The sequence below is a fragment of the Salvelinus namaycush genome, chromosome 24, assembly GCF_016432855.1.
Source record: "Salvelinus namaycush isolate Seneca chromosome 24, SaNama_1.0, whole genome shotgun sequence".
NCBI classification, from domain to species: domain Eukaryota; kingdom Metazoa; phylum Chordata; class Actinopteri; order Salmoniformes; family Salmonidae; genus Salvelinus; species Salvelinus namaycush.
Genome location: NC_052330.1, coordinates 12,642,539 through 12,669,945, shown reverse-complemented (window position 1 = coordinate 12,669,945; position 27,407 = coordinate 12,642,539). Strand labels below are relative to the sequence as shown.

General features: G+C 41.7%; 2 protein-coding genes and 1 non-coding gene across 3 annotated transcripts; 2 read left to right on the top strand and 1 right to left on the bottom strand.

Annotated features, from left to right (window-relative positions):
* Nucleotides 1-3,401: 3,401 nt before the first annotated feature.
* Nucleotides 3,402-3,484, top strand: trnal-cag. The gene has a single exon. It is a non-coding gene; the product is annotated as a tRNA-Leu (tRNA).
* LOC120019289 (tudor domain-containing protein 15-like) lies at nucleotides 3,421-10,081 on the bottom strand. Its single transcript, XM_038962596.1, has 3 exons — nucleotides 9,910-10,081; nucleotides 6,840-8,169; nucleotides 3,421-3,478 (listed from the first exon to the last, which is right to left on the bottom strand). The coding sequence occupies exons 1-3, from the start codon at nucleotides 10,079-10,081 to the stop codon at nucleotides 3,421-3,423; spliced, it is 1,560 nt and encodes a 519-aa protein (XP_038818524.1).
* Nucleotides 10,082-13,853: 3,772 nt separating this feature from the next.
* On the top strand, nucleotides 13,854-26,749 carry LOC120019288 (DNA-binding protein RFX6-like). Its single transcript, XM_038962595.1, has 19 exons — nucleotides 13,854-13,992; nucleotides 21,087-21,240; nucleotides 21,393-21,516; nucleotides 21,674-21,735; nucleotides 21,834-21,911; nucleotides 22,049-22,076; nucleotides 22,233-22,340; nucleotides 22,468-22,545; nucleotides 22,627-22,740; nucleotides 22,841-22,890; nucleotides 23,042-23,201; nucleotides 23,581-23,722; nucleotides 23,813-23,922; nucleotides 24,015-24,123; nucleotides 24,749-24,871; nucleotides 25,049-25,258; nucleotides 25,457-25,963; nucleotides 26,193-26,405; nucleotides 26,541-26,749. Exons 1-19 carry the CDS (start codon nucleotides 13,854-13,856, stop codon nucleotides 26,747-26,749), a joined length of 2,718 nt encoding a protein of 905 aa, XP_038818523.1.
* The last annotated feature ends 658 nt before the right edge of the window (nucleotides 26,750-27,407 follow it).

Here is a 27,407-nt window from a genome sequence, read left to right as displayed (position 1 = left end):
GTTAAATAGCCATCACTAGCCGGCTACCACCCAGTTACTCAACCCTGCACCTTAGAAGCTGCTGCCCTATATACATAGACATGGCATCACTGGCCACTTTAATAATGGAACACTAGTCACCTTAATAATGTTTACGTACTGCTTTACTCATCTCATGTGTATATACTGTATTCTATTCTACTGTATTTTAGTCACTGCCACACCGACATTGCTCGTCATAATATTTATATATTTCTTAATTCCATTATTTTACTTTCAGATGTGTATTGTTGTGAATTGTTAGATAATACTGCACTGTTGGAGCTAGGAACACAAGCATTTCGCTACAACATCTGCTAAATGTGTGTATGTGACCAATAAAATTTGATTGCTCTACCTTGCTCTACCAAGGTTGGATCAACAGGATCCGGTAGTAACCACATTAGAAGCCAGTGAGGTCTAAGCAGGATGTAACCCCTCTAACATGTATTGTTGTACCACATCCATCATTAAGACATACAGTTGAAGTCGGAAGTTTACATAAACCTTAGCCAAATACATTTAAACTCAGTTTTTCACAATTCCTGACATTTATTAGAAATTAGTAGAAATTCCCTGTCTTAGGTCAGTTAGGATCACTGCTTTATTTTAAGAATGTGAAATGTCAGAATAATACTAGAGAATGATTTATTTCAGCTTTTATTTCTTTCATCACATTCCCAGTGGGTCAGAAGTTTACATACACTCAATTAGTATTTGGTAGCATTGCCTTTAAATTGTTTAACTTGGGTCAAACGTTTCAGGTAGCATTCATCAAGATTCCCACAATAGGTTTGGTGAATTCTGGCCCATTCCTCCTGACAGAGCTAGTGTAACTGAGTCAGGTTTGTAGGCCTCCTTGCTCGCACACGCTTTCTCAGTTCTGCCCAAACATTTTCTATAGTTTTGTGGTCAGAGCTTTGTGATGGCCACTCCAATACCATGACTTTGTTGTCCTTAAGCCATTTTGCCACAACTTTGGAAGTATGCTTGGGGTCATTGTCCATTTGGAAGACCTATTTGCGACCAAGCTTTAACTTCCTGACTGATGTCTTGAGATGTTGCTTCAATATATCCATGTAATTTTTCTTCTACATGATGCACTCTATTTTGTGAAGTGCACCAGTCCCTCCTGCAGCAAAGCACCCCCACAACATGATGCTGCTACCCCCGTGCTTCATGGGCGGGATGGTGTTCTTCGGCTTGCAAGCCTCCCCCCTTTTCCTCCAAACATAACAATGGTCATTATGGCCAAACAGTTATATTTTTGTTTCATCAGACCAGAGGACATTCCTCCAAAGAGTAAGATCTTTGCCCCCATGTGCAGTTGCAAACCATAGTCTGGCTTTTTTTATGGTGGTTTTGGAGCAGTGGCTTCTTCCTTGCAGAGCAACCTTTCAGGTTATGTCAATATAGGACTCAATTTACTGTGGATATAGATACTTTTGTACCTGTTTCCTCCAGCATCTTCACAAGGTCCTTTGCTGTTGTTCTGGGATTGATTTGCACTTTTCGCACCAAAGTACGTTCATCTCTAGGAGACAGAAAGCGTCTCCTTCCTGAGCGGTATGACGGCTGCGTGATCCTATGGTGTTTATACTTGCGTACTATTGTTTGTAAAGATGAACGTGGTACCTTCAGGCATTTGGAAATTGCTTCCAAGGATGAACCAGACTTGTGGTCTACAATTCTTTTTCTGAGGTCTTGGCTGATTTCTTTTGATTTTCCCATGTCAAGCAAAGAGGCACTGAGTTTGAAGGTAGGCCTTGAAATACATCCACAGGTACACCTCCACCTGATGTCAATTAGCCTATCAGAAGCTTCTAAAGCCATGACATTTTCTGGAATTTTCCAAGCTGTTTAAAGGCACAGTCAACTTAGTGTATGTAAACTTCTGACCCACTGGAACTGTGATACAGGGAATTATAAGTGAAATAATCTGTCTGTAAACAATTTTTGGAAAAATGACTTGTCATGCACAAAGTAGATGTCCTAACCGACTTGCAAAAAAAAAAGTTTGTTAACAAGAAATTTGTGGAGTGGTTGAAAAACAAGTTTTAATGACTCCAACTGTACTAATGCTCGTTTCCATCATATATTCCACAATAGTACCATTTATGTGTGCTACTATGGGCATTAAAAAGTCGTCGCAGTAGCTCTCTCTAGAGCACAATTCTCCTTATATTTCATCAAACATCGATACAGATAGTTGACGACAATGGTTGCAAAAATGTTGCAACCTAATATTACTACACTGCAGATTTCCACCATCACAAATTCGTATTCAGATGAGACAGGTATATTACGATATACAAGACCTTCCCTTATGAATGTAGCACAACCACCACCCTGTCCAGTTGAACGGCTAATGTTACTTCACCTCTCTTTCTTTACAGCATTGGTTATTAAAATAGGGTGTAGATGAGACCCCGTGGTCGCATCAAACACCATTCCGCTCTGACACATCATTACTTTTGTTATTCAATACCTTCGCCCTCTTCACTAGAAGTTCCACTGCAGTCAGTAGCGCTTATAGCAGGGCCATTATTTTTCCTTTTGCAACAGACCATCCAGGTCCTTGACTATCAACATGAAAAAAAAAAAATCACCTTTATTTACCTAGGCCCAATGACAGCCAAACCCTAATGACGCTGGGCCTATTGTGCGCTGCCCTATGGGACTCCCGATCACGGCCAGTTGTGATACAGCCCAGGATCAAACCAGGGTTTATAGTGACGCATCTAGCACAGAGCTGCAGTGCCTTAGACAGCTGTGCCACTCGGAAGCCCAACAACCCATTTTGACCACAGTCCAGCACAGCTGTTGCAGTCCACCTACCACAATACAAAACTTTTGATTTTGTTTCGGTTCTCCACAAACACTCAAACTCCGAGAAGCTCCCTCTACAATAGCGAACCTCAATGGGTATAACTTGATATCAAGAAACGCCCATTTAAAAAACGCCCCGAATTGCGTTCTGCAATTACACCCTTCTCGGTCTAGCAGCAGTAGAGAAACAATGTAGCAGTCTAATACGTAGACGGCGGTAGCACTAGCAAACAGAATATATGCCTTGCACGAGATGCTACGTTGCACCCACATAATGATCAATCTGTGGTTGAAATGAACTGGCCACCAAATGCGCAGTTAAACTGCTAAAATGGGCAAACTGCGCTGAAAGCCACATCCAGATAACATGAATTGCTGATGTCAATGTGTGCTAATGTAATGCTAACAAGGAAGTGAGCACGAGAACATCTTACGATAGCACGTCATTTTTAGACAGCAATTTAGTCTCATAAAAATGAAAAACAGCATACAAATGTCAACAGTGTATGTATATTGTAGTTACAATATTACTGATTTCATGTCTAACTTTATATGTCAGGATGGCCGAGCGGTCTAAGGCGCTGCGTTCAGGTCGCAGTCTCCCCTGGAGGCGTGGGTTCGAATCCCACTTCTGACAGCAAATTTTTATGTTTACAAGTGTTGTGTCCTGAAAACATTCACATCACGGCTTTTAAATGTGCAAAGCATTTGTTTATTGAACATACAATTGTTACACGTGTGGATTCTTTATTGAATTATTCACAACCAACTTTGTCATCTCTAACAAATAACTAAAATAAGATGAAATGGTATCAATTAAATGAGTAAGGTTCTTTCTCAAAGACAAACATGTTATTTGCAACAATTATTTAAATTAGTAAGGTTCTTCTGTCAAAGAAGTACATGTTATTGGCCACAAAAATAACATTATCGGTTACAGTACAAACCATACTGTAAAGAGAGATGTGGCATCAAAACCAAAGAAAAAAAAGTAGGCCTATCAAATCACAAACTTGACTAGTCAGTAGTCATAACATTTTAGAAGATTGTTGCCTATATTTTATAATGTATAACTGCTGGAAAATTCTTGAAAAAAGGTATAGAACTCAACCTTTAAAAACATTGTCAACTGCTATGCAAATATCCAAACCATATTTTGTTTCATAAGCAAAAGGCACAATATCATTCAAAAGACATTCCACTTCAGTTATTTATTATACACAAATATCAAGACTACGGGCTAGATTCTATCAGAAGTGTCGGAGGTGGAACTGCGCGAGAGCGGTCAAATCCACAAGCAGCTCCCGCCATTATACCTAAAGCGGACATTGCCATTGGCTACAGTCATTATGAGAAATCCCATGCAGCCTTGTTTACAACTTCAAACACTGGGATGGGAGATGTAATTTACACCTCAATTAGGCTGATAGAAATTATCATTTTGTTTAATGATTTTGTTTAATGATTTTCAATTTGAGTGATTATTTCTATATAGTCTACACTTTCTCATGTTGAACTTTAAAGCGAGTGGGACGGGTGTAGCTTCATGACAAAGATTACAAGAGCAGCAGCTCACCGATTTGACAGCTCCACTGCAATTACACCTCTGACACCACCAAAACATCAGCTGTGCAAGGTATCATCTATCACCGTTTAATCTGATTGAATCTAGGCCTAAACTGTACCAGTCCAAAAGCAAATCTGTTGCAACACAATTGATTTTCTTTCAAATATACTCAAAAAAGGAGATGTCACACTGAAATCTTAATTTAGATAACTTAAGCCATCCTTAAAATGTGAACCACTGATATAAATACAACCATGTATAGAAAAATAGAATATAGAGGATTATAACTGCTGCATTCATCTTGACCCAAGAGAAAATTCTAATCATCAGAAGCATGATGGCTTGTCATGCATTTAGTCTTTTTGAACGAAAATGTATGGAATAGTGTTGTAGTCCTTTGCTCCTCTTCACGCGCTTGTCACACAACCTTTGAGATAAAAATATTACTGTGGAATGTCAATGTTGGTATGGACCTAAACAGTCAAATATGTTTTTTTATTTAACCTACCCCGACCAAAGCCTAACCCGGACAGCGCTTTGCCAATTGTGCGCCGCCCTATGGGACTCCCAATCACGGCCGGTCGTGATACAGCCTGGAAATGAACCAGGGTCTTTATGACACCTCTAGCACTGAGATGCAGTGCCTAGACCGCTGCACCACTCGGGAGATTAGTAGAACTAATCAAGCAAATACACCAGCTTAATACATGTTTTTGGTTAAGACCAGCCATAAAGTACATCTTATTTATAGTGTCATTACCTGATATGGAGTAGCATCTCACTGGTAGTCACAACTAACCAGTAGTCACATCAGGGCACCTGTGAAAAGTATGTAGAATGGAGGCGGGGGGATTAATTGAAATATTTAATGTATTCCCTTGCATTTAATAGTAAAACATTGAACATTGGGGGTTCAAAGATACAATTGTAATTAGGCCTACACCAAGTTACATTTAATTGTCTTACCCAACATGCAGAACAACAAAAAATGAGCAGGTGAAAGTACTTACAATTTCTTGTTCCAGTCATTGTGCTACAGTGTTTCATCTCTGCTCCTTGGCCATCAGAGTACTCAGTAGCACGGGCTGTCTTCTCGCTTGCTTTTTCAAATCCTTGTCCACGGAAGGCAGCCTCACTTGAAGTGTGTCCAACGAGTTCTTCATTCAGTCTTCTCAGGAGTTTGTTCGTCCTAGGTGGTGTCATTTCCGGTTCCACTTTGGATGTTTTCTCTGCACGACTCATGCCTTGTTTCTGTTCAGGGGCTCTGATGGGGTTTTGTTCTTGAAATCTCAGTCCAAGCATGATGTCAATGTATTCTGCATGGCCAGCATCAACCAGGTCTTTAGCCACGTGAACGCCATCTGCTACAATGTCCACTTCCCAGTGTGCTTCAGAAATGTACTGTCTGAAGTATATTTGAAGGTTTTTCTTACAGATGCACTCTTGAAAGAAAACAACTGCTTCATCTGTCCATTGCTCCTCGACTGATTTTACTCCTCTCAAAGTGCATGGATACGTGACCTTTGGTAGCCTGGTCAACTGGTCAGGAAGTCTTCTCAGCTCAGACCAATCTTTGTACGGCATGTCCACACAATGGCCATAGTCAACCAAATTGATCACAACCACTGCGCTATCGGAATGGACGATTTCAGCTCGGCACCATTTGTTCTTACTATCAGACCTCACAAGGCAGCATGACCCTGGAATTAGGTGTTCTTCATGCAATGGCAACAGCTCCTTTGGAAGATCCTCAAGAATCGTAGACACAGTGTTCATGATGAGAAGCAAATCTTCCAGAACAATGTAGAATTCACTTGGTGTGGTGACTGCAGCTGCAAAGCCGGAGTATCCCAGGTCCATGTTCACTGGGGAAAGGAAGAACCTCTGGGGACTGTTGTCCAAGTTGGATTTGTTCTCTTTTGGGGTTACAGTTTGAGTCTTTGTGGGGATTGGTCTTTCTTCAGTAAATTCAGAAGTTGCAGTCTTTATTTGCTGAACAAGGAACAGTCCATTTATCATGATTTCGACCATCCACAAGTTATCAGCTTCAGAGTAGGACACAAACATCAGTTTAACATCCTTGCCTACCATTTGTTTCAGAGTTTTCTTCAATATCTCATAAGCGGCGCTGATAGGGAGGCCAGGGCTATTCCACTTGCACAAGACTGCTTGTACAGGAGTTTGCTTGAGGTCATTACAGATGTCTTTGATGCAGCCCATTGGGACGTCCTCTGCAGTGCCATGATCCACAAGGAACATGACACATTTTCCTTGGTCAATAGATGCATGCCGTACAACTGCTCTGTGCCACTGGTCGTCTTTGGTTGATTTAGCCAAGCATTGAAGTCCTTCTTTGACCTTCTTCTCAGACATGACTTTGCACTTAGACAAATGTTCAACTATGAGATTCTCAAGTACAGTAAACTGTTCTGTGGTCCTGTGGAGTCTCAGATATAGATCTCCATTCTCCAAGATGGACAACAGTGTCCCGCTCTCTGCCTGTCCGGCTCTTATATCCTGTGATGGAATGGCCATATCCTTCACGGCCTCCATAGACGGTCCAAAGGTTGTTGATTGGAGTTGATTGGAGTCCTGCTGTTTGCAAATGTCATGTTTGTGCCTAGTTGGCGAGGGCCTTGGGGACACATTCTGCAAGACCTTTTCACCTTGAGCAGTGAACATAACCCTCTCAGAATGTGTATTGGACTGGCTATTGTCCTTGATGGTTACTCTTGTTTGCTTTTTAACTGTGTCAACTAGGCTTGCACACAAAGCTTGGACCTCTTCCTTTTCAGTCACATTGTCAAGTGTTGGGTTGTCCTGTTGGATCTCAACATTAACCTCCCACTGTGTCCCAAAACGACTGACAATTTCAACCATGAGAGGTTTTCCCATTACTGCATCAGTGAAAGAGGCATCACTTTTATAAGAGCCACTGTTTAGCAATGAACAGGGTATGCTTAGTCTATGCTGCGACAAAAAAACACTTGTCAGAGTGTACGTTTTGTCCTTAGTCACAGTGGCTGTATTTCCATAGTCAACAAACTCCACCTTGAAATGGTCATTAGACGCATTATCTGTCACAACTGCACGGTAGAGTGCACCATCCTCTTCATATTCAGCAGCAACAAGGTCATTCATTCTGAAGTCCACCAATGTGCTGTTCCCCATGGTTTCTTTAAACAGCTCAGTGTTGAGGTCTTCTCTCATTTTCAGAATGGATTGTTCATCATCTTGCATTTGGATAAAAAAGCTGTAGACGGTATTGATATGGGAAACAAACCCCAGACCTCGGAATCCAGATTTTATTTTGGGATTAGAGGGTAGTTGTGAAAGTTTTGGCAATTGGACGGAGCAAACGGTTTCTGTGAGTTTGGAGGAACTTTCTACATGTTGAACTGTTTTTCCTTCTGTGCTTTCCTCAGATTTGAACGGAGTGATTCTTTCACTTTGCTCTTTCCAATCTTGCTGGGCATCAGGACACTTTGGTGAGTTTGCTTTTTGAGCATTTGAAGACTTCTTATTTTGATGTTGGTGATGTTGGTTGCCCTTGCATGTGGGTTTCAGGTGCTGTCCTGCTTTAGTTTTTCCAATTTTGTTCTTCGTTTGTTCTTTGTGTCCTTCATGACCAGTCACAGGTCTACTGCTTTTCTTCTCCTTTGGTTTTTGACTTGCAATGAGCTCCTTGACTTTCTCATTGATGTTTATGCCTCCATCAAACAGATCGAAAAAGACTGTCCCATCCTCATTCTTTCCTGCAACGACAGCTCGAAGTGGCTTGTTGAGAACGGATTTCTCTAGCCATTTGTTGACATCTGCAAAGTTGTCCTCTTTCGGGATTTGTGAGAGACTGCATCTTAATGCCTGCATGGGAGTGAACAGTAAATCTGCTGAATGTCTGGGAATAGATACAGCATTGTTTTTTTCAACAATATGCATGTTTCCATAGTCCACAAAAAACACATTTAGAAGCAGCGTAGTAGATTGAACAGGGCAAGCCACACCCCTGTACCATTTGCCATCACCGTAATATTTTGCCAGGCAAAGTTTTCCGATATCAGGCCCAGAGTTGGCACGCAGTATTTCTTTACTTTCTGTGGCGACTTTCTCCATCAAGTTGTCAATCATTTCAGTATTTCTGTCCAACTGGCAATACATCTCCCATGGACTGCACACATGAGTGACACAGACTTGCTCTTCACTTCCACATCTCAAGTTGAAGGAGGAATGGACAAAAGAGTCTGGGCATACTGATGGCATAAGCTGCATAGGGGTTTGCACTTCTCTTGCAAGACCTTTTTCCACAAGCTTCTTTGTTGCATTCTGTTGAGTGTTGTGGAGGTCGACAACATTGCACAGGCCCTTGTTTTTCACATACAGTTGAGCGTGTATATAGCATGTCAACTTCACTGACTGGCCTTGAGCGAAGTACTTCAGTAAATCGCATGCCTCTCTGCCCCATTCACTAGCACTTCCCTTTGCTGGTTCAATCAAGTTGTAAAGGCTACATCTAAATGCTTGCCCCTCAAGATCAAGGAATTCTGGCACTATTGCTTGAAGATTGTGCACTCTCTCTTTTGCTATAATCCCGTAGTCCACAAATATAATTTCAACTTCATCTCTCTGTGCTCCTATAATGCAGGCCCTATACCATCTGCCGTCATCTTTAGATTTGGTAACACAACATGAATCATTTAACTGCACAGGAAGTGTGTGCGCTTGGTAATACCGCTGAATCGCTTCCATCATGTCCTCCAAGTTGGGGATCTTGCTTTCCAGCTGGCACCAAAAATCTGAGGGTGTGTTGACGTGAGAGCATCGCACAACTAGCTCACTTCCGGGCTTGAATGTCTGTGCTTTGAATTTCACCGCTGGTGCCTTGTTTTTTAATGTGCTTGACTTTGGGCTTTCAGGTTTCTTTTCACAGCCAACCAATTCAGAAATTTCCCATGTCTCTTTGGGAGGTTTCCTTGTAACTCCACTTGTGCTTGATCCATTTGTATGAACTTGTCCTTTTTTACCAGTCTTCGGTTTCATCATTTTCTTCTCCATCTCGCGCTTAGGTATCACAGGCGCCGAAGGAGTGTATTTCCAAAATTCTGCATGATTTGTTGTGGTCAAGAGCTCTGTGATGCTCTTTGATGCTCTTTGTGATGAGTTGTTTTCACGCTCATACAAATCAACCACATATAGATCTTTCCTTATGTGGACAACATGCACAAGGAGAGTTTTGTTGGATACTGCTCGTCGGAAGTAGTCGGTTGCAGAGATCGTCCATACATCGTCGAAAGGCATTACATTCACCAGAGAACAACTCAGGGCAAATGCTGGTTCAATAGCAAACTTGTCCGGGATCTGCTTGATGCACATGCGTGGTACCTTTTCAGTATTTCCAAAATCAATGAAAAATACTTCAGCTCCGTTGTCAAGAGTGTCTGTCACCATTGCTCTGTAGTAATGCATGTCCAGCTCATACATTGCACAGCAAAGTGCACCAGGCTCTGGATTCTCCAGAATTTCGTCATCCAATTGCACTTGGCTGAAGTGCTTGGCCATGTTCTCCATCATCTCTTCAAAGTCTTTGTTGCGTTTCTGTGTTCTCAACCAGAACGCACCTGGATTCAGGACATGCTCCACGTATCCTTCAAACACAGAGTCCTCTTGCATTTCCTCAACAATAACTGAATTATCCATTGCTTGGATTATTGCAGTCTCATAATACAGGTAGCTGTTTAGAGGGAAAGCAGGCTCACTTTCAAGGACAAAGTCACACTCCCTTTGTCCAGGGACATCTTGAATTGGCCCTGCCTCAACAGCTGCATAGTCTTCAGCACTGAGCACTGTGACCGAATAGAGATTCTGCTCTTTGTCAAAGCCATTGATTTCAACATCTAATACTCCACCCAGCAATCCTTTCTTGAAGCAAGTCAGCTGCTGGATCTTCACTGCCGTATCTTGTCCATTCAGGCAGGAAAGAGCGCACGGGAATGCCATGATTGGTGTTGAGAGAAAATCTAGTGGAAGCTGGAGGACATTCTCAATTTTCACAGACTCACAGAATCCGTAATCAACAAACAATACTCTTACTTGAGAGTTTACAGGGAGAAACTGCACAAAGCCTCTATGCCACTTCTCATCTTTTCCTTTGACTGAGCAAAGCAAGCCCATATTTTCTGCTGGCTGTAGACTGGGGTCTTTGCTCTTGGACTCACAGGACAATGCCAATTTGTCTGACATCAGTTTCAGATCTTTTGCCATACTTGTCATTTGACAGTAGAATGTAACAGGGTTCACTGCAGCGGTTACCCTAACCCTCACTTTTTTGCCAGTGGTCAACTTAGGGCCTGAAAATGACAGAATATCCTCAAAGCCCTTCAAGCTGGATGATTTGAATGAGAATTCTTGTCCACCTTGCTTTTCAATCAGTAGATCTGGGACAGGTTCAATGCTCTGCTTGAGTGGTACCTCTGTCAACATTTCCACCAAGAGAAGGAATGTGTCTGTGTCCACATGTTTCCCTAAGCTCAGCCTAAAGAGATCCTTGTTGATATCTGGGGCTTCTAGTATGAGGACTTTGTGAGGAAGAAAGGCTTGGATGTATCCTTTGACATGACTTCCAATTAAGGAAGCAAAATACGTCTCTGAAAAAGAATCCCAATTTTCTCTCAATGGTAACACATTTGCAAAGAAACCACAGATGATTTTGGGAGGAAGCATGAAGAGCTCATCCAAAGCTGTGGCCAAATGGCTGGCATCAACACTCAGAACATTCCCATGGTCTATGAGGAACACGTCAAACAATTCTTTCTGTTTGTTCTGAACCCTTCCTCTGTACCACCGGGTAGATAGGACATCCTCCACCAAACAGAACTCCCCCACTTCCACCGCCATCTTTGTTTTCTGTGCATTCTGTATTTCCACTTGCAGTATGTTATAGTCCAGTTCACATATTGTGCGATATTGGCCCTGGAAGTGCACCAGTGTATCTCCTGGGTTGCAGCTCACATGCGTTAACTGTAGGTCCACAGGCCACAGAGCACATGGTGCAGGAAAACTTGAATCCTCCCGAGGTCTGGAACAAAAATAGCCTTTATTACTTACGCGTTTGGAATATTTATTGATGCTTAGGCCTAATTCTGATTTTTTTTGTAACTGATCTTGATTCTAGTATTTTATCTATATCAAAACATATCCAACAGCACATGCATTCTGAGTATTATAGTTCAGGTGTAAATATGTGTATTATGGTCGTAGGTAAAACTGGTGGTGAGATGAAAGGGGATCACTGAGGAGTTAACTATAATAAATCATAACAATTCTGTGGACATCTTACTTTTTTTGTTGTTGATGTTTGAGCTATTCATAATGAAACGAGTTAACATGAGGTAAAATATTACAATTGATTTACTAGTGTATACCATGGCTTTGATGAATACTCTACTATGATGACAATGTGTGTACAGGGCCGTTCAATGAGACACTTTGAACAATTATTACATTCTAAACCATGATTATTACATTTACTCCAGTCATAAGAAATGAGGGTTGTGCTTACAAATACACTTTATTGGTTAGCATTATAATCCAACTCGCTAATACTTAAACACTCAAACTGCATCCCTACACCATTTACTCGACATTGTGTCTATTTACAACTCTTTGAATCTTTTTCGTGTCACCAATCACCACAATAAGTTGTGGAAGACAATCTTTACACAAATGCTTCAAAATCTCAAGTTCTGGACATGTAGCCCATCTGTATTGAGGGTTATAGAGTCAAGACTGCATAGGCTTGAATTGAAAAGACGAATGCACTTTCACGACCCCCTTTATACTTCAACAAGCTTGTGACCTAAAACCCATGCGCGTGTGTGTGAGCACGCGCGCTTGCCCTAATGATATAAATTCAGGGCTTGGTTATATTAAGTCATACCACGGTGGTTGGCATCATTAACTATATCTCAGCATTTGCATCTACATCATAATGTTGGCTAACGTGGGTATTGTTCAATCATTTTCTACATACTTTCTATTTTCTGAAGTCATTCTCAACAACATTGCGACAGAGCGGAACCTTCCTAAAAGAAAACAAACAAAAACATTAAATTATTATACATAATATCAAATCAAGGAAGAGGCTAAAATGTGGCTGTCAGCTTTCTTTGAGGAAAAATAGCATATTGTATGCCATTCCAGAATTTCTACTAATACAACTAGGCATGCACTTCAACTCATCAAACATAGATATACAACTCCTGAAATGATGCTACCATTTAGTTAACCAGGTTCTCAATAAAAAAATAGTAATCTTACCTTTAAGTCTTCAGCTAGCTAAAATTCACTTCATCACAGAGGGGGTTCATCATGAAGCGGAGCGTTATCCCGAGTGACTAGGAGGAAAAACTTCATTTAGAAATTGCATAACACTTCTGTTTGGTTAATTCGTCTAGGATGATGTAGCTAATAAGTCTACAAAATGTGTGTACCTACTAAGGGGGTGCATTGTGCTTAGAATGAACAAGTCAGACCCGAAGATCTGAAGATGCATGCATTTACAGCAAATGATTTAGCCACTTAGATAGCTGCCATTATCTAGCTAGTTAGATACACAGTGCATTCGGAAAGTATTCAGACCCCTCGACTTTTTCCACCTGTTGTTATGTTACAGCCTTATTCTAAAATTGATAAAATGACGTTTTCCCCTCATCAAGCTACACACACACACAATACCCCATAATGACAATGCAAAAACAGGTTTTTAGAAATACTTGCAAATTTAAAAAAAATATATATAATAATATCACAAGTATTCAGACCCTTTACTCAGTACTTTGTTGAAGCACCTTTGGCAGCGATTACAGCCTTGAGTCTTCTCGGGTATGACGCTACAAGCTTGGCACACCTGTATTTGGGGAGTTTCTCCCATTCTCCAGAGACGGTCGATCGGTTTCAAGTCCGGGCTCTGGCTGGGACACTCAAGGACATTCAGAGACTTGTCCCGAAGCCACTCCTGCATTGTCTTGGCTGTGCGCTTAGGGTCGTTGTCCTGTTGGAAGGTGAACCTTCGTCAGTCGGAGGTCCTGAGCGCTCTGGAGTAGGTTTTCATCAAGGATCTCTCTGGGTCTCAACCCCACCCTGTGCAATTGGGTCCTGGCCTTCCTGACAGGCCGCACCCAGGTGGTGAAGGTAGGAAACATCTCCACTTCGCTGATCCTCAACACTGGGGCCCCACAATGGTGCGTGCTCAGCCCCCTCCTGTACTCCCTGTTCACCCATGACTGCGTGGCCATGCACACCTCCAACTCAATCAAGTTTGCAAACGACAACAGTAGTAGGCTTGATTACCCACAATAACGAGACAGAATAACAGGGAGGAGGTGAGGGCTCTCGGAGTGTGGTGTCAGGAAAATTACATCTCAACGTCAACAAAACAAAGGAGATGATCGTGGACTTCAGGAAACAGCTGAGGGAGCACTCCCGCTATCCACAGACGGGACAACAGTGGAGAAGGTGGAAAGTTCAGTTCCTCAGGGTACACATCACTGACAAACTGAAATGGTCCACCCACACAGAGTGTGGTGAAGACGACGCAGCAACATTTGGCTTGTCACCTAAAACCCTCAAACTTTTACAGACGCACAATTGAGAGCATCCTGTCGGGCTATATCACCGCCTGGTACGGCAACTGCACCGCCCACAACCGCAGGGCTCTCCAGAGGGTGGTGCTGTCTGCACAACACATCACCTGGGGGAAAACCACCTGCCCTCCAGGACACCTTCAGCACCCTGTTAAAAGTTCATTTGTGGAATTTCTTTCCTTCTTAATGCGTTTGAGCCAATCAGTTGTGTTGTGACATGGTAGGGGTGGTATACAGAAGATAGCCCTATTTGGTAAAAGAACAAGTCCAAATTATGGCAAGAACAGCTCAAATAAGCAAAGAGAAACAGTCAAGACATGAAGGTCAGTCAACCCGGAACATTTCAAGAACTTTGAAAGTTTCTTCAAGTGTAGTCGCAAAAACCATCAAGCGCTATGATGAAACTGGCACTCATGAGGACTGCCACAGGAAAGGAAGAACCAGAGTTCTCTGCTGCAAAGGATAAGCTCATTAGAGTTAACTTCACCTCTGATTGCAGCCCAAATAAATGCTACACAGAGTTCAAGTAACAGACACATCTCAACGTCAACTGTTCAGAGGAGACTGCATGAAATCAGGCCTTCATGGTCAAATTGCTGCAAAGAAACCACATCTAAAAGGACACCAATAAGAAGAGACTTGCTTGGGCCAAGAAACACGAGCAATGGACATTAGACTGGTGGAAATCTGTCCTTTGGTCTGATGATTCCAAATATGAGATTTTTGGTTCCAACCGGCGTGTCTTTATGAGATGCAGAGTAGGTGAACGGATGATCTCTGCATATATGGTTCCCAACGTGAAGCATGGAGGAGGTGTGGTGATGGTGCTTTGCTGGTGACACTGATTTATTTAGAATTCAAGGCACACAACCAGCATGGCTACCACAGCATTCTGCAGCAATACGCCATCCCATCTGGTTTGCGCTTAGTGGGACTATCATTTGTTTTTCAACAGGACACTGACCCAACACACCTCCAGGCTGTGTAAGGGTGATTTGACCAAGAAGGAGAGTGATGGAGTGCTGCATCAGATGACCTGGCCTCCACAATCACCCAATCTCAACCCAATTGAGATGGATTGGTATGAGTTGGACCACTGACTGAAGGAAAAGCATCCAACAAGTGCTTAGCATGTGGGAACTCCTTCAAGACCGTTGGAAAAGCATTCCAGGTTAAGCTGGTTGAGAGAATATAAATTGTGAGCAAAGCGGTCAAGGCAAAGGGTTGCTACTTTGAAGAATCTAAAATAACTTATTTTTTGGTTAATACATGATTCCATGTGTGTTATTTCATAGTTTTGATGTCTTCACTATTATTTTACAATGTAGAAAATAGTAAAACTAAATTAAAACCCTTGAATGAGTAGGTGTCCAAACTGTTGACTGGTACTGTACTATATATTTTTGCTTTGTCATTATGGGGTAGTGTGTGTAGATTGATGAGGAATTGTTTTTATTTAATCAATTTTAGAATAAGCCTGTAACGTAACAAAATGTGGAAAATACTTTGAGTGCACTGTATACAGAAGTATGTGGACACCTCTTCAAATGAGTGGATTCAGCCACACCCATTGGTGACAGGTGTATACAATCGAGAACACAGCCATGCAATCTCCATAGACACGCACTGGAAGTAGTATGGTCTTACTGAAGAGCTCAGTGACTTTCAACGTGGCACCGTCATAGGATGCCACATTTCCAAGAAGTCAGTTCGTCAAATTTCTGCCCTGCTAGAGCTTGTCCGGTCAACTGTAAGTGCTGTTATTGTAAAGTAGAAATGTGAAGTGGAAATGTCTAATAGCAAAAATGTCTCAGCCGCGAAGTGGTAGGCCACACAAGCTCACTGAATGGGACCGCCGAGTGCTGAAGTGCGTTGCATGTAAAAATCGTCTGTCCTCGGTTGCAACACTCACTATCGAGTTCGAAACTGCTTCTGGAAGCAACGTCAGCACTGTTCGTCGAGGGCTTCATGAAATGGGTTTCCATGAAATGAGTTTCCATGGCCGAGCAGCCGCACACAAGACTAAGATCACCATAAGCAATGCCAAGCGTCAGTTGGAGTGGTGTAAAGCTCTCCGCCATTGGACTCTGGAGCAGTGGAAATGCGTTCTTTTGGAGTGATGAATCACTCTTCACCATCTGGCAGTCCGACAGACAAATCTGGGTTTGGCGGATGCCAGGAGACACTACCTGCCCCAATGCATAGTGCCAACTATAAAGTTTGGTGGAGGAGGAATAATGGTCTGTGGCTGTTTTTCATGGTTCGGGTTAGACCCTTAGTTCCAGTGAAGGGAAATCTTAACGCTATAGCATACAATGACATTCTAGACAATTCTGTGCTTTCAACTTTGTGGCAACAGTTTGGGGAAGGCCCTTCACTGTTTCAGCATGACAATGCCCCCGTGCACAAAGCGAGATCCATGCAGAAATGGTTTGTCGAGATCAGTGTGGAAGAACTTGTTCTGGCCTGCACAGAGCCCTGATCTCAACTCCATCAAACACCTTTGGGATGAATTGGAACGCTGACTGCGAGCCAGGTCTAATCGCCCAATGTCAGTACCATACCTCACTAATGCTCGTGGCTGAAACGAAGCAAGTCTCTGCAGCAATGTTCCAACCAGTGGAGGCTCAGAGGAGCAGGACCATCCTCAGTGAATTTCATAAAAACTGTAAAACATTAAAAGTTATCCTTTTTAGGTAAAACTATACTAAATATATTCACGTCACCAAATAATTTATTAAAACACAACGTTTTAAAATTAAAGTCTACAGTAGCCTCAACAGTACTCTTTGGCTTTACTAATTTATTGCCACCGGTGTAACTGTTAAAGTGCCTACTGACTATACACTAACGTTACTGCATGATTGCAGCGGGTTTACTAACACATTAGTTCTATTAGCTATGTTGACTATGACGTTACTTTAGCTAATATGGTGACAACTATGTAGTGCAACTATGTGTGTAGCGGTTATGATATGGTTTGAAAAGTTTTTTTCACCTGGTCACATACAGCTGATGTGTTGTGCATTGAGGTCCACAAACGAAGGGAAAAAGTGAGAGGAGAGCGCATAGACATGAGAAGGAATACAACGTGGCAGCTATGAAAGTGAACTGTGTTTAGAGTGATCAGGGGTGTATTCATTCCGCCGATTCTGTTGAAAAATGTTTCTTAAACGGAAGCAAACAGAACGAAACGGGGATAAACATATCTGAATTTGTACAATAGAAACTCTCGTTTGCAACTGTTGGACTAATGATTACACTCAAGATCACCTAGATGCAGGCAAGAGTGTGCAAGGCGGTATTCAATGTGTCACTGTCACCTCAGTCTTATCTTGACCTGTGCGCACCTATGTTGCCTTCTCGCCCACTCCAATTTCGCTCCAGTAGAGTTCACTTCAAGAGCTTAGGGAGTGCCAAACCCCCAGCATGCATTTGTAGTCTACTTGTGTGCTGCTATAGCCCCTTGCTTTAGCAACTGTAATGGAGTTTGCTAAATATTTTTATTAAGAAACTGATAAAACACAGGTGCTAAATCAAGGTAACTTACAAAGATGAGGCCAAAGAGCAAGAGATGGAGTGCCGTTATGTAGTGTCCACAACTAAAGAATCATTGTGGAATCTGAAAAGACAAGGATCACAAAAGTATGATGGTGTACTTACTACTTGCACATGCTAAAAGAAAGGAATGAGGTGGGTAGATAACTAAGTGTGTCATTGTAGCGAAGTATTCATAAACTAAAAATCAGATCTCAAACGTTCTTCATTTTCGATCTATTACCTATACAATCGGCCATAATTGATGTTGGCCCAATAGATCTGGCATGTTCTTTGAATGTGTGAACTTTCCGTTTTGATTAGGTAATTTTGCCTAAAAACCTTTAGGCCTACCAACAACAAAAAACTCTGCCCAGCCTGGCAAGAGTGGACAAAAAGGTGTTTAGCATTCCCAGTGGCTCTGCAAGTGTGGAGAGGATATTCTCTGCTGCTGGCTGGTTCTCCAGGCACTGTCAAGAGCATGAAGCCACAGACTGCCCAAACTCGTGTTTCTAAAAATGAATTCAAAAGGCACTAATAAGTCATTTTTATTTAATTCTAAGTCACAGCCTATATGCGCAATTTTAAGTCACAGCCTATATGAGCAATTTTAAATCACACCCTATATGCTCAATTTATAAACTATAATGATTTAATAAAACGTTGTTTACGCTGTGGCTTAATGTCCCTACCCACCTATTTTGTCGCACTCGCAAATGCTTCACAATGTACTTCTTAGTAGGCTATAGACTTGAAATAATACAGCCTAAATAATACATGTTTCTTCTTAGGCTCCCTGTCTGGCTCTTGACCTATTTAGAGTGTTTATATGCTGTTAAACATGACATGTAGCCTATTTGAAATTATGTTCGCTTCTTACATTCACATTTTCATGTTTATTAAAATACTTGTCATTCAAATACATATGGTTTGGTTTCAATACGTAAAACAATTGTTAGGTCCAGGTAGTCACAAAAAAATAGATGGCTGTTGGTTAAATTGTGATTTGAATGAATGGATCGAATTTGGAGCGGGAGTTTTTTTTCTCTGTAAGTGTGGAGCGGTTTTTAGCGGAGCTGTAGGAAAGGACATGGAGCACCAGAGCAGTGCGCACCATGGAGAGGGGATTTCCAACCACTCAACTCCGCTCACATGCTCTGCTAGGTTATAGCAACCTCAAGATGAGTATAGGGAAAATGTGAGTATCATGTAGTACCCTACACCTATCGATGTTACATTGAACTGGGTGAATGGAATATGAATGACAGGCATCCAATGTACTATAATAGAAAAAATTAAAGAATAATAATAATAGTCTACTGGTTCCAACATCTAGTGGAAAGCCTCCCCACAAGAGTGGAGGCTGTTATAGCAGCAAACGGGGCACAAACGCCATATTAATGGAATGAGCTGTTCGACGAGCAGGTGTCCACATACTTTTGGTCATGTAGTGTAAACGTTAGCTGGTGCTATACATCGACCTCATATGCGTGTCATGATGAGCAGTATAACTAACCAACTAACACATCGAATGTAATTCCCAAAGTCAAACATTACTTTAGATATGGCTACGAATATAGCTACTATTAGAAGCTTAGACAATAGTTACTGTAAAATCTTTGTCTGTGCTCGAGACACCTTCCAATTTCATTCACTAGCTAACGTTAGCTAGCGAGCAAACGTTAACCATTCTCCGCATGGAAATTAGCCAGCTAGCTAAATTACACAACTACTACACATGGAAGCTGACAGGTAGCTAAAATAAACAAGATAATTCAGTGACAAATAACACGTTGGCTGCTACGTTTTTGTTGCTAGAAATTACTGTACCTTCGTTTCAAAGAAGACACTTCCAACTTCGGAGCAGCAGCCAACAGCCGTGACCGTAAAAAGGATGGAGAAAAATCTAACTTCCTGCCACCTGCTGCATCGGGTAATTTAGAACTTTCTCCCCTTAGAGAAATGATGGGAAATTAGGTAAGATTTTGCCCTGAAAATAGTAGATACAATTCTATGGTATTTCATGACATTTCAGATTAGAAACATATTTCTTGTGTTCAGATATAATTTAAGCGCAAAAGAAAAACTAATGGCTTGTCTACACTAGAGGGGGACATTCCGTGTAGCAGTTGCCATAATCACCCTGCCTGGAACAACTAGGCCTAATTTATGTGTTTAGGGCGGCCTACTTGTTGCTCCGAACCTGTTGCATTTAGGTATTTCGCATATGCCTATGGGAAATAATAATTATGTGTAGACAAATACACTGCTGTACATTCTATCATTTTCAATGAGGCCTACTAGTTATAGAAAACATATCTGCTTATGCCATGACGCCCTGGCAGGCTGGGCTGGCTGAGTGCAAACCTAGGCTACAGCAGACCAAGGAGAGATGATGTTTTTTTAGTTAATCATTGATAGACTGAATCAGCCCCCGTCCTCTGCAAATATGATAAATGAATACCTAGGCAATCACCAGTGTGACGTCGTTGTTAAACCACAGCACAGGTTTAATTGACTCTGGAAGGTAGTACCAGAGTAAGAGAGAGACTACAGAACTACACTTTACCTTTTCTATTACAAGAAAATATTTTTTATTATCTTATTCCAAGAGAAAATGGCTAAAGAAAACGTTTGACCTTGCAGTGTGGGCAGTTTCCTTGTCCTATTATGAGAGGATCAAATTGGGGGGAAAGTAATTTATTTTTTGGATTTTATTTGTGAGGATAGGATAGTTCCCCCCCCGAAGACAATGTGTACATTTTCTAACACATGCATTTAAATGTTTGATTTCAACTATTTTGCATTTGTTTTCTTTTACTTTCACTTTTTATTTAGCATTTAACATGCCTATGAAACGGAATACAGGAAGCCCGATCCAGGATGGACAATTTCTTCATGTTCATTCACCATCAACCAATACATTCTGCAGTGCATCCGAGGAGCTCATGCACATCACCTTATCTAACGAAAAATTACGCCGTGCTTTCCATGGACATTCAATCTCAAAGTTAGACGAGGAAGGTGATTTGGGAATTAAATCAGGTGAGGAATAAAGTCGGATTAATAGGCCTACACATAGACTGAGAGGTTCCCTCTTCCCCCAAGAGTCATACAAGAATAACATCCAAAACAAGAGCCCTAATTGTCGATGTCAACTATTACAGTTTGTGCTGCATTAAATTGTAGGATATTTTTTGTTGAAATATGCCTGCCCTAAAATATACTTCTTTCATTGTTTTTTGGGTAGGCTAGAATAAAATTATGTATTATTTACCACATAAAAACAATCTACTCAATCTGACCCAGTTGAACAAAAATAACATTTTCTCTGCTTTGTTCATTTTGATGAGTCTTGAAAATCCTGTCTAGGGAGTACTTATTTCTAATTGTATGGTTAATTTAGCCACTTACCAATCTGGAAAGGTGTCATGGCCCTTAACTACTCAAATATATATTTCACCTCATGACTGTTTTCTCCCCCACAACCCTGTCAGAAGCAGATGACAGCAATGAGACCCCATCTTCTGAGGAGGACCAGGACCTCCTGGAGTATTCTAAAGATTTGGCTTTCAACCAGATGACCCCGAGGAAAAGCATCACTCAGATCATCAAGGACAAGAAGAAACAGACTCATTTGACCCTTCAATGGTAGTATTCCAAAGTCACAACCTATGGAAATCTATAATATAGCTTGTGTTGTGATGCACTTGTATAATAACAATCCTTCTTACAAATGTTAATGTTTCTTTTCTTGTTGGTGATTGATTTCACATGGATTTCTGTGACTGCTTGTTCCCTAGGCTGGATGAAAACTACACTGTTTGTGAAGGGGTTTGTCTGCCGCGTTGCATCCTGTACGCTCACTACCTAGACTTCTGTAGGAAGGAGAAACTGGATCCAGCCTGTGCTGCTACATTTGGCAAGGTGAGATGAGTAATGTCTTGTAGTTGAGGTGGTGGGCTGAAGTCTGGATAGGTCGTAGTTTGTGGTAGATGTTATAGATACTGTAAGTACAACATAGTAATAATTGTGGTGGAAAAAAGCTATTATGTTTTTTTGTATCGTTCTCTGTGCATATTAGACAATTAGGCAGAAATTTCCACTTCTTACAACAAGAAGACTTGGGACCCGAGGTCATTCAAAGTAAGATATAGTGGAAAATATTATTTTCAAAAGATTTCTTGTTGTAGTGATCTGATCTGTCTCAATATAAAATGCTTAATTTTGTTGATATTTAACAGATATCATTATTACGGGATTGGCATCAAAGAGAGCAGTGCCTATTATAACTTGGTGTACTCAGGAAAAGGCTTGACGAGGTAAGATCATTCCCAGGTTTTGCTCTGTAGCATTGTTCTGATCAATCTGTAATGTTCTTTATAGAATAAGTAAAATGTTTGTAATTGTTGTGATAGTTTGGGATTTAACATCAGTCTGATTTAGTATCTGATTGTAGATTTTCAGGGAGCAAACTCAAGAATGAGGTAAGATTGACATATATATTTATAATATATATATTTTTAAATGCATTTTGATGTGCGATATTACAGACATGAATCATGTTTTCTAATACATTCAAACTGTAGTCAAGACTACAAGGTCAAAATATTCATACAGTTTGATATTCCTCTATTTAATAGGGAGGGTTCACTCGGAAATACTCCCTCAGTTCCAAAACAGGAACTTTGCTTCCAGAATTCCCAAGTCCACAGCATCTAGTGCTTCAAAGTTCCATCTCTAAAGAGAAGGTTTGTTGTATTATTTTCATCAGTACTTCAGCTTTCTTTGCCATCAAGATTTGCTGATTACATACAGTACAGTATCCTCTGCAAAAACACCTGTAACCATTATGGATTATCTTCACATGTCCAATAGGTGGACACGCTCATCGTGATGTACAAAACACATTGTCAGTGCATCCTGGACAATGCCATCAATGTCAACTTCGAAGAGGTATTCTATACCAAAACAAGACATAAGATGTTGTAGCCACGTCTGACGAATTGTCTCCTGACTCTATTTACAATGTTTCAGATACAGAATTTCCTGATGCATTTCTGGCAAGGAATGCCCGACCACCTCTTACCCCTGCTGGAGAACACCATTATCGTGGACATCTTATGTGTGTGTGACTCTATACTATATAAGGTGGGTGTTTTTCCAGAATCATAGAGCAGCATCCTCATTAGTTGTTGAAGGACTCCTACCTCAACTGGACAGGTTGTACTATCCATTTGGTGTTTTTCAGGTTCTGACAGATGTCCTGATCCCTGCTACGATGCAGGAGATGCCTGAAAGGTAGAGTATTTTCATCTTTCATCATTCGTATTTTGCTCATCTAAACACAAGATTTGCTGTAAGGTTTATGCTGTATGAAATTAACGGTAATAAGATACTGCCATCTCTCCAGGTGACGTATTGTTGTGTATAAAGATTATCCTGTTTGCAGTCTCCTGGCAGACATCCGTAACTTTGCCAAGCACTGGGAACACTGGATGGTGTCTTCTCTGGAAAACCTCCCAGAATGCCTCTCAGAGAAGAAGCTCCAGATCGCACGCAGATTTGTGTCCTCTCTAAAGCGTCAGACCTCCTTCTTACACCTTGCCCAGGTAAAGCACTATATTACAGCACGGGAGGAATATAAATATCATTGTGTTAACTTTACAAAGACATTTAAAAGTGTCTAAAATATATCTATATAGGATATCTTATTATGACTCTAAGAAATTTAAATTGTATATATAAACAGAAAGTCCTAGGGCTTGATTCTGTCTGTAGCGCTGAATGTTGGCGTTACAGCGTGATAGAAATTTAAAGGCAATGTTTCCGCGTTTGCGGAGACTGCAATTACGGTAAACGCTGCATATGTCGGCTCAATTTTAAATTACCTTTACATTTCAAGCGCACTATACCGCTGAACTTCGACGAAACAGATTGAATCCAGACGCTAATTTTGGTTATTTTGGTCATTTTATTTTCTCACAACAGATTGCAAGACCAGCTCTTTTTGACCAGAATGTGGTGAACTCAATGGTGGTGGATATAGATAAAGTGGATTTGAACAGCATAGGGTCACAAGCCCTTCTCACCATCTCAAGTGGAGACCAAGACTCTGACCTCTACTCTGAATGTGAGTAGAACATTTGCATTGTACATGGAAAACCCTGCCAGGTTAATTCCTGTAAACAATGTTAATTTGCTTTCTCGTCATGTTTGCTAGATGACTCAATAACAGTGTTCCAAGAGCTGAAAGACCTACTGAAGAAGAATGCCACTGTGGAATCCTTTATCGAGTGGCTGGACACTGTTGTGGAGCAGAAAGTCATAAAGGTACGTTGTCCCCATTTCAAATCTAAGATTGGGGTTGTCAGATTGGATGTTGACATCCAATCTGTTTGTTCCTTTCTCTCCGGCCTGGGAAGCAGAATGGACGGTCTATAAAGAAGAGAGCTCAGGACTTCATCCTCAAGTGGAGTTTCTTTGGAGCACGCGTTATGCACACCCTCACGTTGAACAACGCCACCAGTTTTGGTAAGAAATGACTTCGTCCCTCTAACAGTTCCCCTGGTAACCTGTATATCCATGTAACAACTACAACATGTAGGAAATGCTGTAAACTTCTCTATTTGTATTTTAAATTCAGACTCTCCCATTATTACTGAGTCTAAATGATACACGGTCCGTCACTACGTCAGACGCAAACACATATGTCTTTTCGGCCGGCTCTGAACAGAATGCTACAATGAGCCATAAATTATAATGGCCTGGCCCCAGGTAAAGAAAGCATTATCACTCGGTCGTGTGCACTGTGTTTTAAGACAGACCTCTCCCATGCACCTTCCTCACCCCCATTTGGCGGCTCTATCACCAAACACAAGTCAAATAGACTGGGGGACAATCACATGACCCTACAAGTCAAACAGCATGCCTGGTGAGATGAAAGCCTAGGGGAAAGCAGATCTCTGGAGCTGGTCAGGTCAAACCCTCAGCACCTGCAAATTGGTGCACAGAATAGTCTTTGGAGCCTTGTCACAGTTTGTAAGGTGAAGGCTGTTAGCGATTGGCTGAGTATCAAGTCATGATAGTGACATCGAAACCAGATTAGATTTCTGGTGGGGAACTAGGACAGTAAGAGATGTGTTTTTTATTATCCCAGGTTCGTTCCATCTCATCCGCATGCTGCTGGATGAGTATATCCTACTGGCTATTGAGACACAATTCAACAACAACAAAGAACAAGACCTTCAGAATCTCCTAGATAAGTACATGGGAAATGCAGGTAAGCAATTACATAACATACATAGACTATCTAATTATACGTATAACTCTGATTGTTCTTTTTCATTATTAAGTTGTTATTGCGTTTCATATTAATGCTATCAGTTTTTATGGAGCAGTATGGAGAAATAATGGAGGATGTAGGATCATTGAGATGCGTTGTTATGATTATTTTCAGATGCCAGCAAGGCGGCATTCACTGCCTCCCCCAGCTCCTGTTTCCTAGCCAACCGTAACAAGCCCAGTGCGGTGTCCAGTGATCTGTCTGTGAAGAACGAGTCCCTCTCAGAACACGCATACATGACCCTGTCAGCCAATCATCAGCAGGCGCTGGGAGCAAACATGGCCATCTACCAGGGCTCTGAAACCGATGGATTCTGCCTATCAGGTGCAAATATGTTTTTAAGGGTGACATGACTCATTTTGTCACTTGTTTCTGAATTTAATTTGCCCCGTTGTATGTTAGCTTTGTTCATACTTTCATTGGTTTAACATAAAATGTAAACTTGTGTGACAACTGCTCATTCGTAGTAAAGGTTCCTATTGTGTTGTCTAAAATCTTGGTCACTTTCCTCTGTGCCCCCAGGACAAATTTACTTTTCTCAGAACAGTGGCCCTCTGATGACCCCTCCCATCTCCCCAGCCATGGTGAACAGGGGCAGTGTCATCAACCAGGGCACCATGGCCATCAGACCCCAGAGCGCCTGCACCACCATCCAGCCCCACATCTCCTGCCAAGCCTTCCCAGACACCATGTACCAGAGCCTCCCTCCCAGCAGCCCCAGCTACTACCCCACCACCTCCAACTACCAGGCTGTGACACACGCCCAGGCCCCGGCCTACCACACCCGCTCTGACAGCAGCCACTACCCGTCATTCAGTGAACAGCACCTGGCCAAAGACTACTTCGACAGCAGCTGTGCAGTGTCCCTCTACAGCTCCAGACACACCTCCAATTACAGCACAGTCCCTGATCCTGGGATGGAGACTCAGGGGGTTGAGCTACTGGACTCTGTAGGATACAACTTTGATGGGAGTGGGTTAAACAGTAGTGGCTGTCAGGAGCCTGCCTACTCAGCAGCAGGACACAATGGTATGAATGACTACACCTAAGTCTTCTCCATTGAATTATCAGAAAATGGGCCCTGATTTTTTCTAGACTTCGTGGCCTCACTAGTCAGTTCATCCAGGTTAGATCACATGGTCATGTCACCTGGTCAGAAATAATTTAGGGCCCTAACAATAAGAATTATCGTAAATAAAAAAACAAGTTGAACCATAAATGTGTATTCTACTCATAGAGGAACCTCTCTGTTTTTCAGGGTACTATGGAAACAGTAGCTACCTGGATAGCCAGACGCTGGGTTCCATGATAGACCAGCATGTGTCAGTTATCAGCAGTGTGAGCAGTATCCGCTCAGTCCCAGCGTACGGTGAAGTACACAACCCCCTCAACATCCTGGATGACACGGGCAGGAAGACGGCTGGGCCTTACTACACTGAGTCTGACTCACTGGGCTCCCACACACCTGGAGGTCAGTGACAAATTATGGATTGATAGGGAACTCCAATGTTTCACTACCAATCTGTAGCAATGGCCTGGATGAAACAATGAATGCAAGACAAGAATGATTGTAGTAAATGACAGAAAATGTTTCGTTTTTTTGAAGATACTCTTTTGTTTACTTGTTTTCTCTCTGCTGTAGCTCCTCCCCTCCCCTCCTCGGTCTCTGCACCCTGCATGTACGGAGGTCCTGCCCAGTTCCACTCCCAGGATGCACTGCTTCCTCACCGGGTACCATCTGAGGTACGGGACATGATGTCATCGCTGCCCCCCATCAACACTGTGTTCATGGGGTCTAGTGGAGGAGGAACGTGAGCTGTGACTGTCCCTCCCACCACCAACACTCCTCAAGCTCCTCCCACACCACACCACTCAGTCACTGTAAACAGTGACTCAGATCACAGACAGAAATATGCTCAGTGTATCTATCTTGTGTAGCCTTAGCGTTGGGGAAACTACTCTGAAAATGTAGTTTACCAAGTTACCAATTACTTCATACCGGAAGAAGTTGAGCTACACTAAAGCTACCCTTAAGAAAATGTTACTTTCAAAAAGTAGTTCACTACATCCAAACTACTTTGTGATCAATAGTTATATCTAAATCTGAAATATCATAGAAATTGCTAGACAGATCACTCTGTCGTCAGATGTTAACAGAATGTTTATTTTAGCCTATTAAACACAAAAACTATGTTTCAAGTGATAATTAGGAAGGTCTGATGGCAAAAAAGAAAGGAATTTCTTGCCTACTTCACCCATACGAACTACGAAAAACACCACGATTAGAATTGAGTTCAACTACCACCAAGCTACTGCAAAATGTAGTTCAATTACTAGCTGAACTACATATAGTTCACTACTCCCCCCACACTGTGTAGCCAATATATATTTTGTAAATTGATGAAGGCCTCAGCTGTTCAATGTTCAGTGAAATATTTTATTGAACTGAATGAATTAATCATTTGCAATTCAA

Bases quoted from the DNA above. Each gene is read 5' to 3' on its own strand.
- LOC120019289 (XM_038962596.1), bottom strand. From the start codon at position 10,081: ATGCAAGAGGACTCTGTGTTTGAAGGATACGTGGAGCATGTCCTGAAT. The intron at 8,170-9,909 runs GTGCACTTTGCT...CTGTCGTTGCAG, and splicing joins TCTGGAGAATCCAGAGCCTG to GAAAGAATGAGGATGGGACA. The intron at 3,479-6,839 runs GTTTACTGTACT...ATTTGCTGTCAG, and splicing joins CTCCACAGGACCACAGAACA to AAGTGGGATTCGAACCCACG.
- LOC120019288 (XM_038962595.1), top strand. From the start codon at position 13,854: ATGATCGTGGACTTCAGGAAACAGCTGAGGGAGCACTCCCGCTATCCA. The intron at 22,341-22,467 runs GTTTGTTGTATT...CATGTCCAATAG, and splicing joins GTTCCATCTCTAAAGAGAAG to GTGGACACGCTCATCGTGAT. The intron at 25,964-26,192 runs GTATGAATGACT...TCTGTTTTTCAG, and splicing joins CTCAGCAGCAGGACACAATG to GGTACTATGGAAACAGTAGC.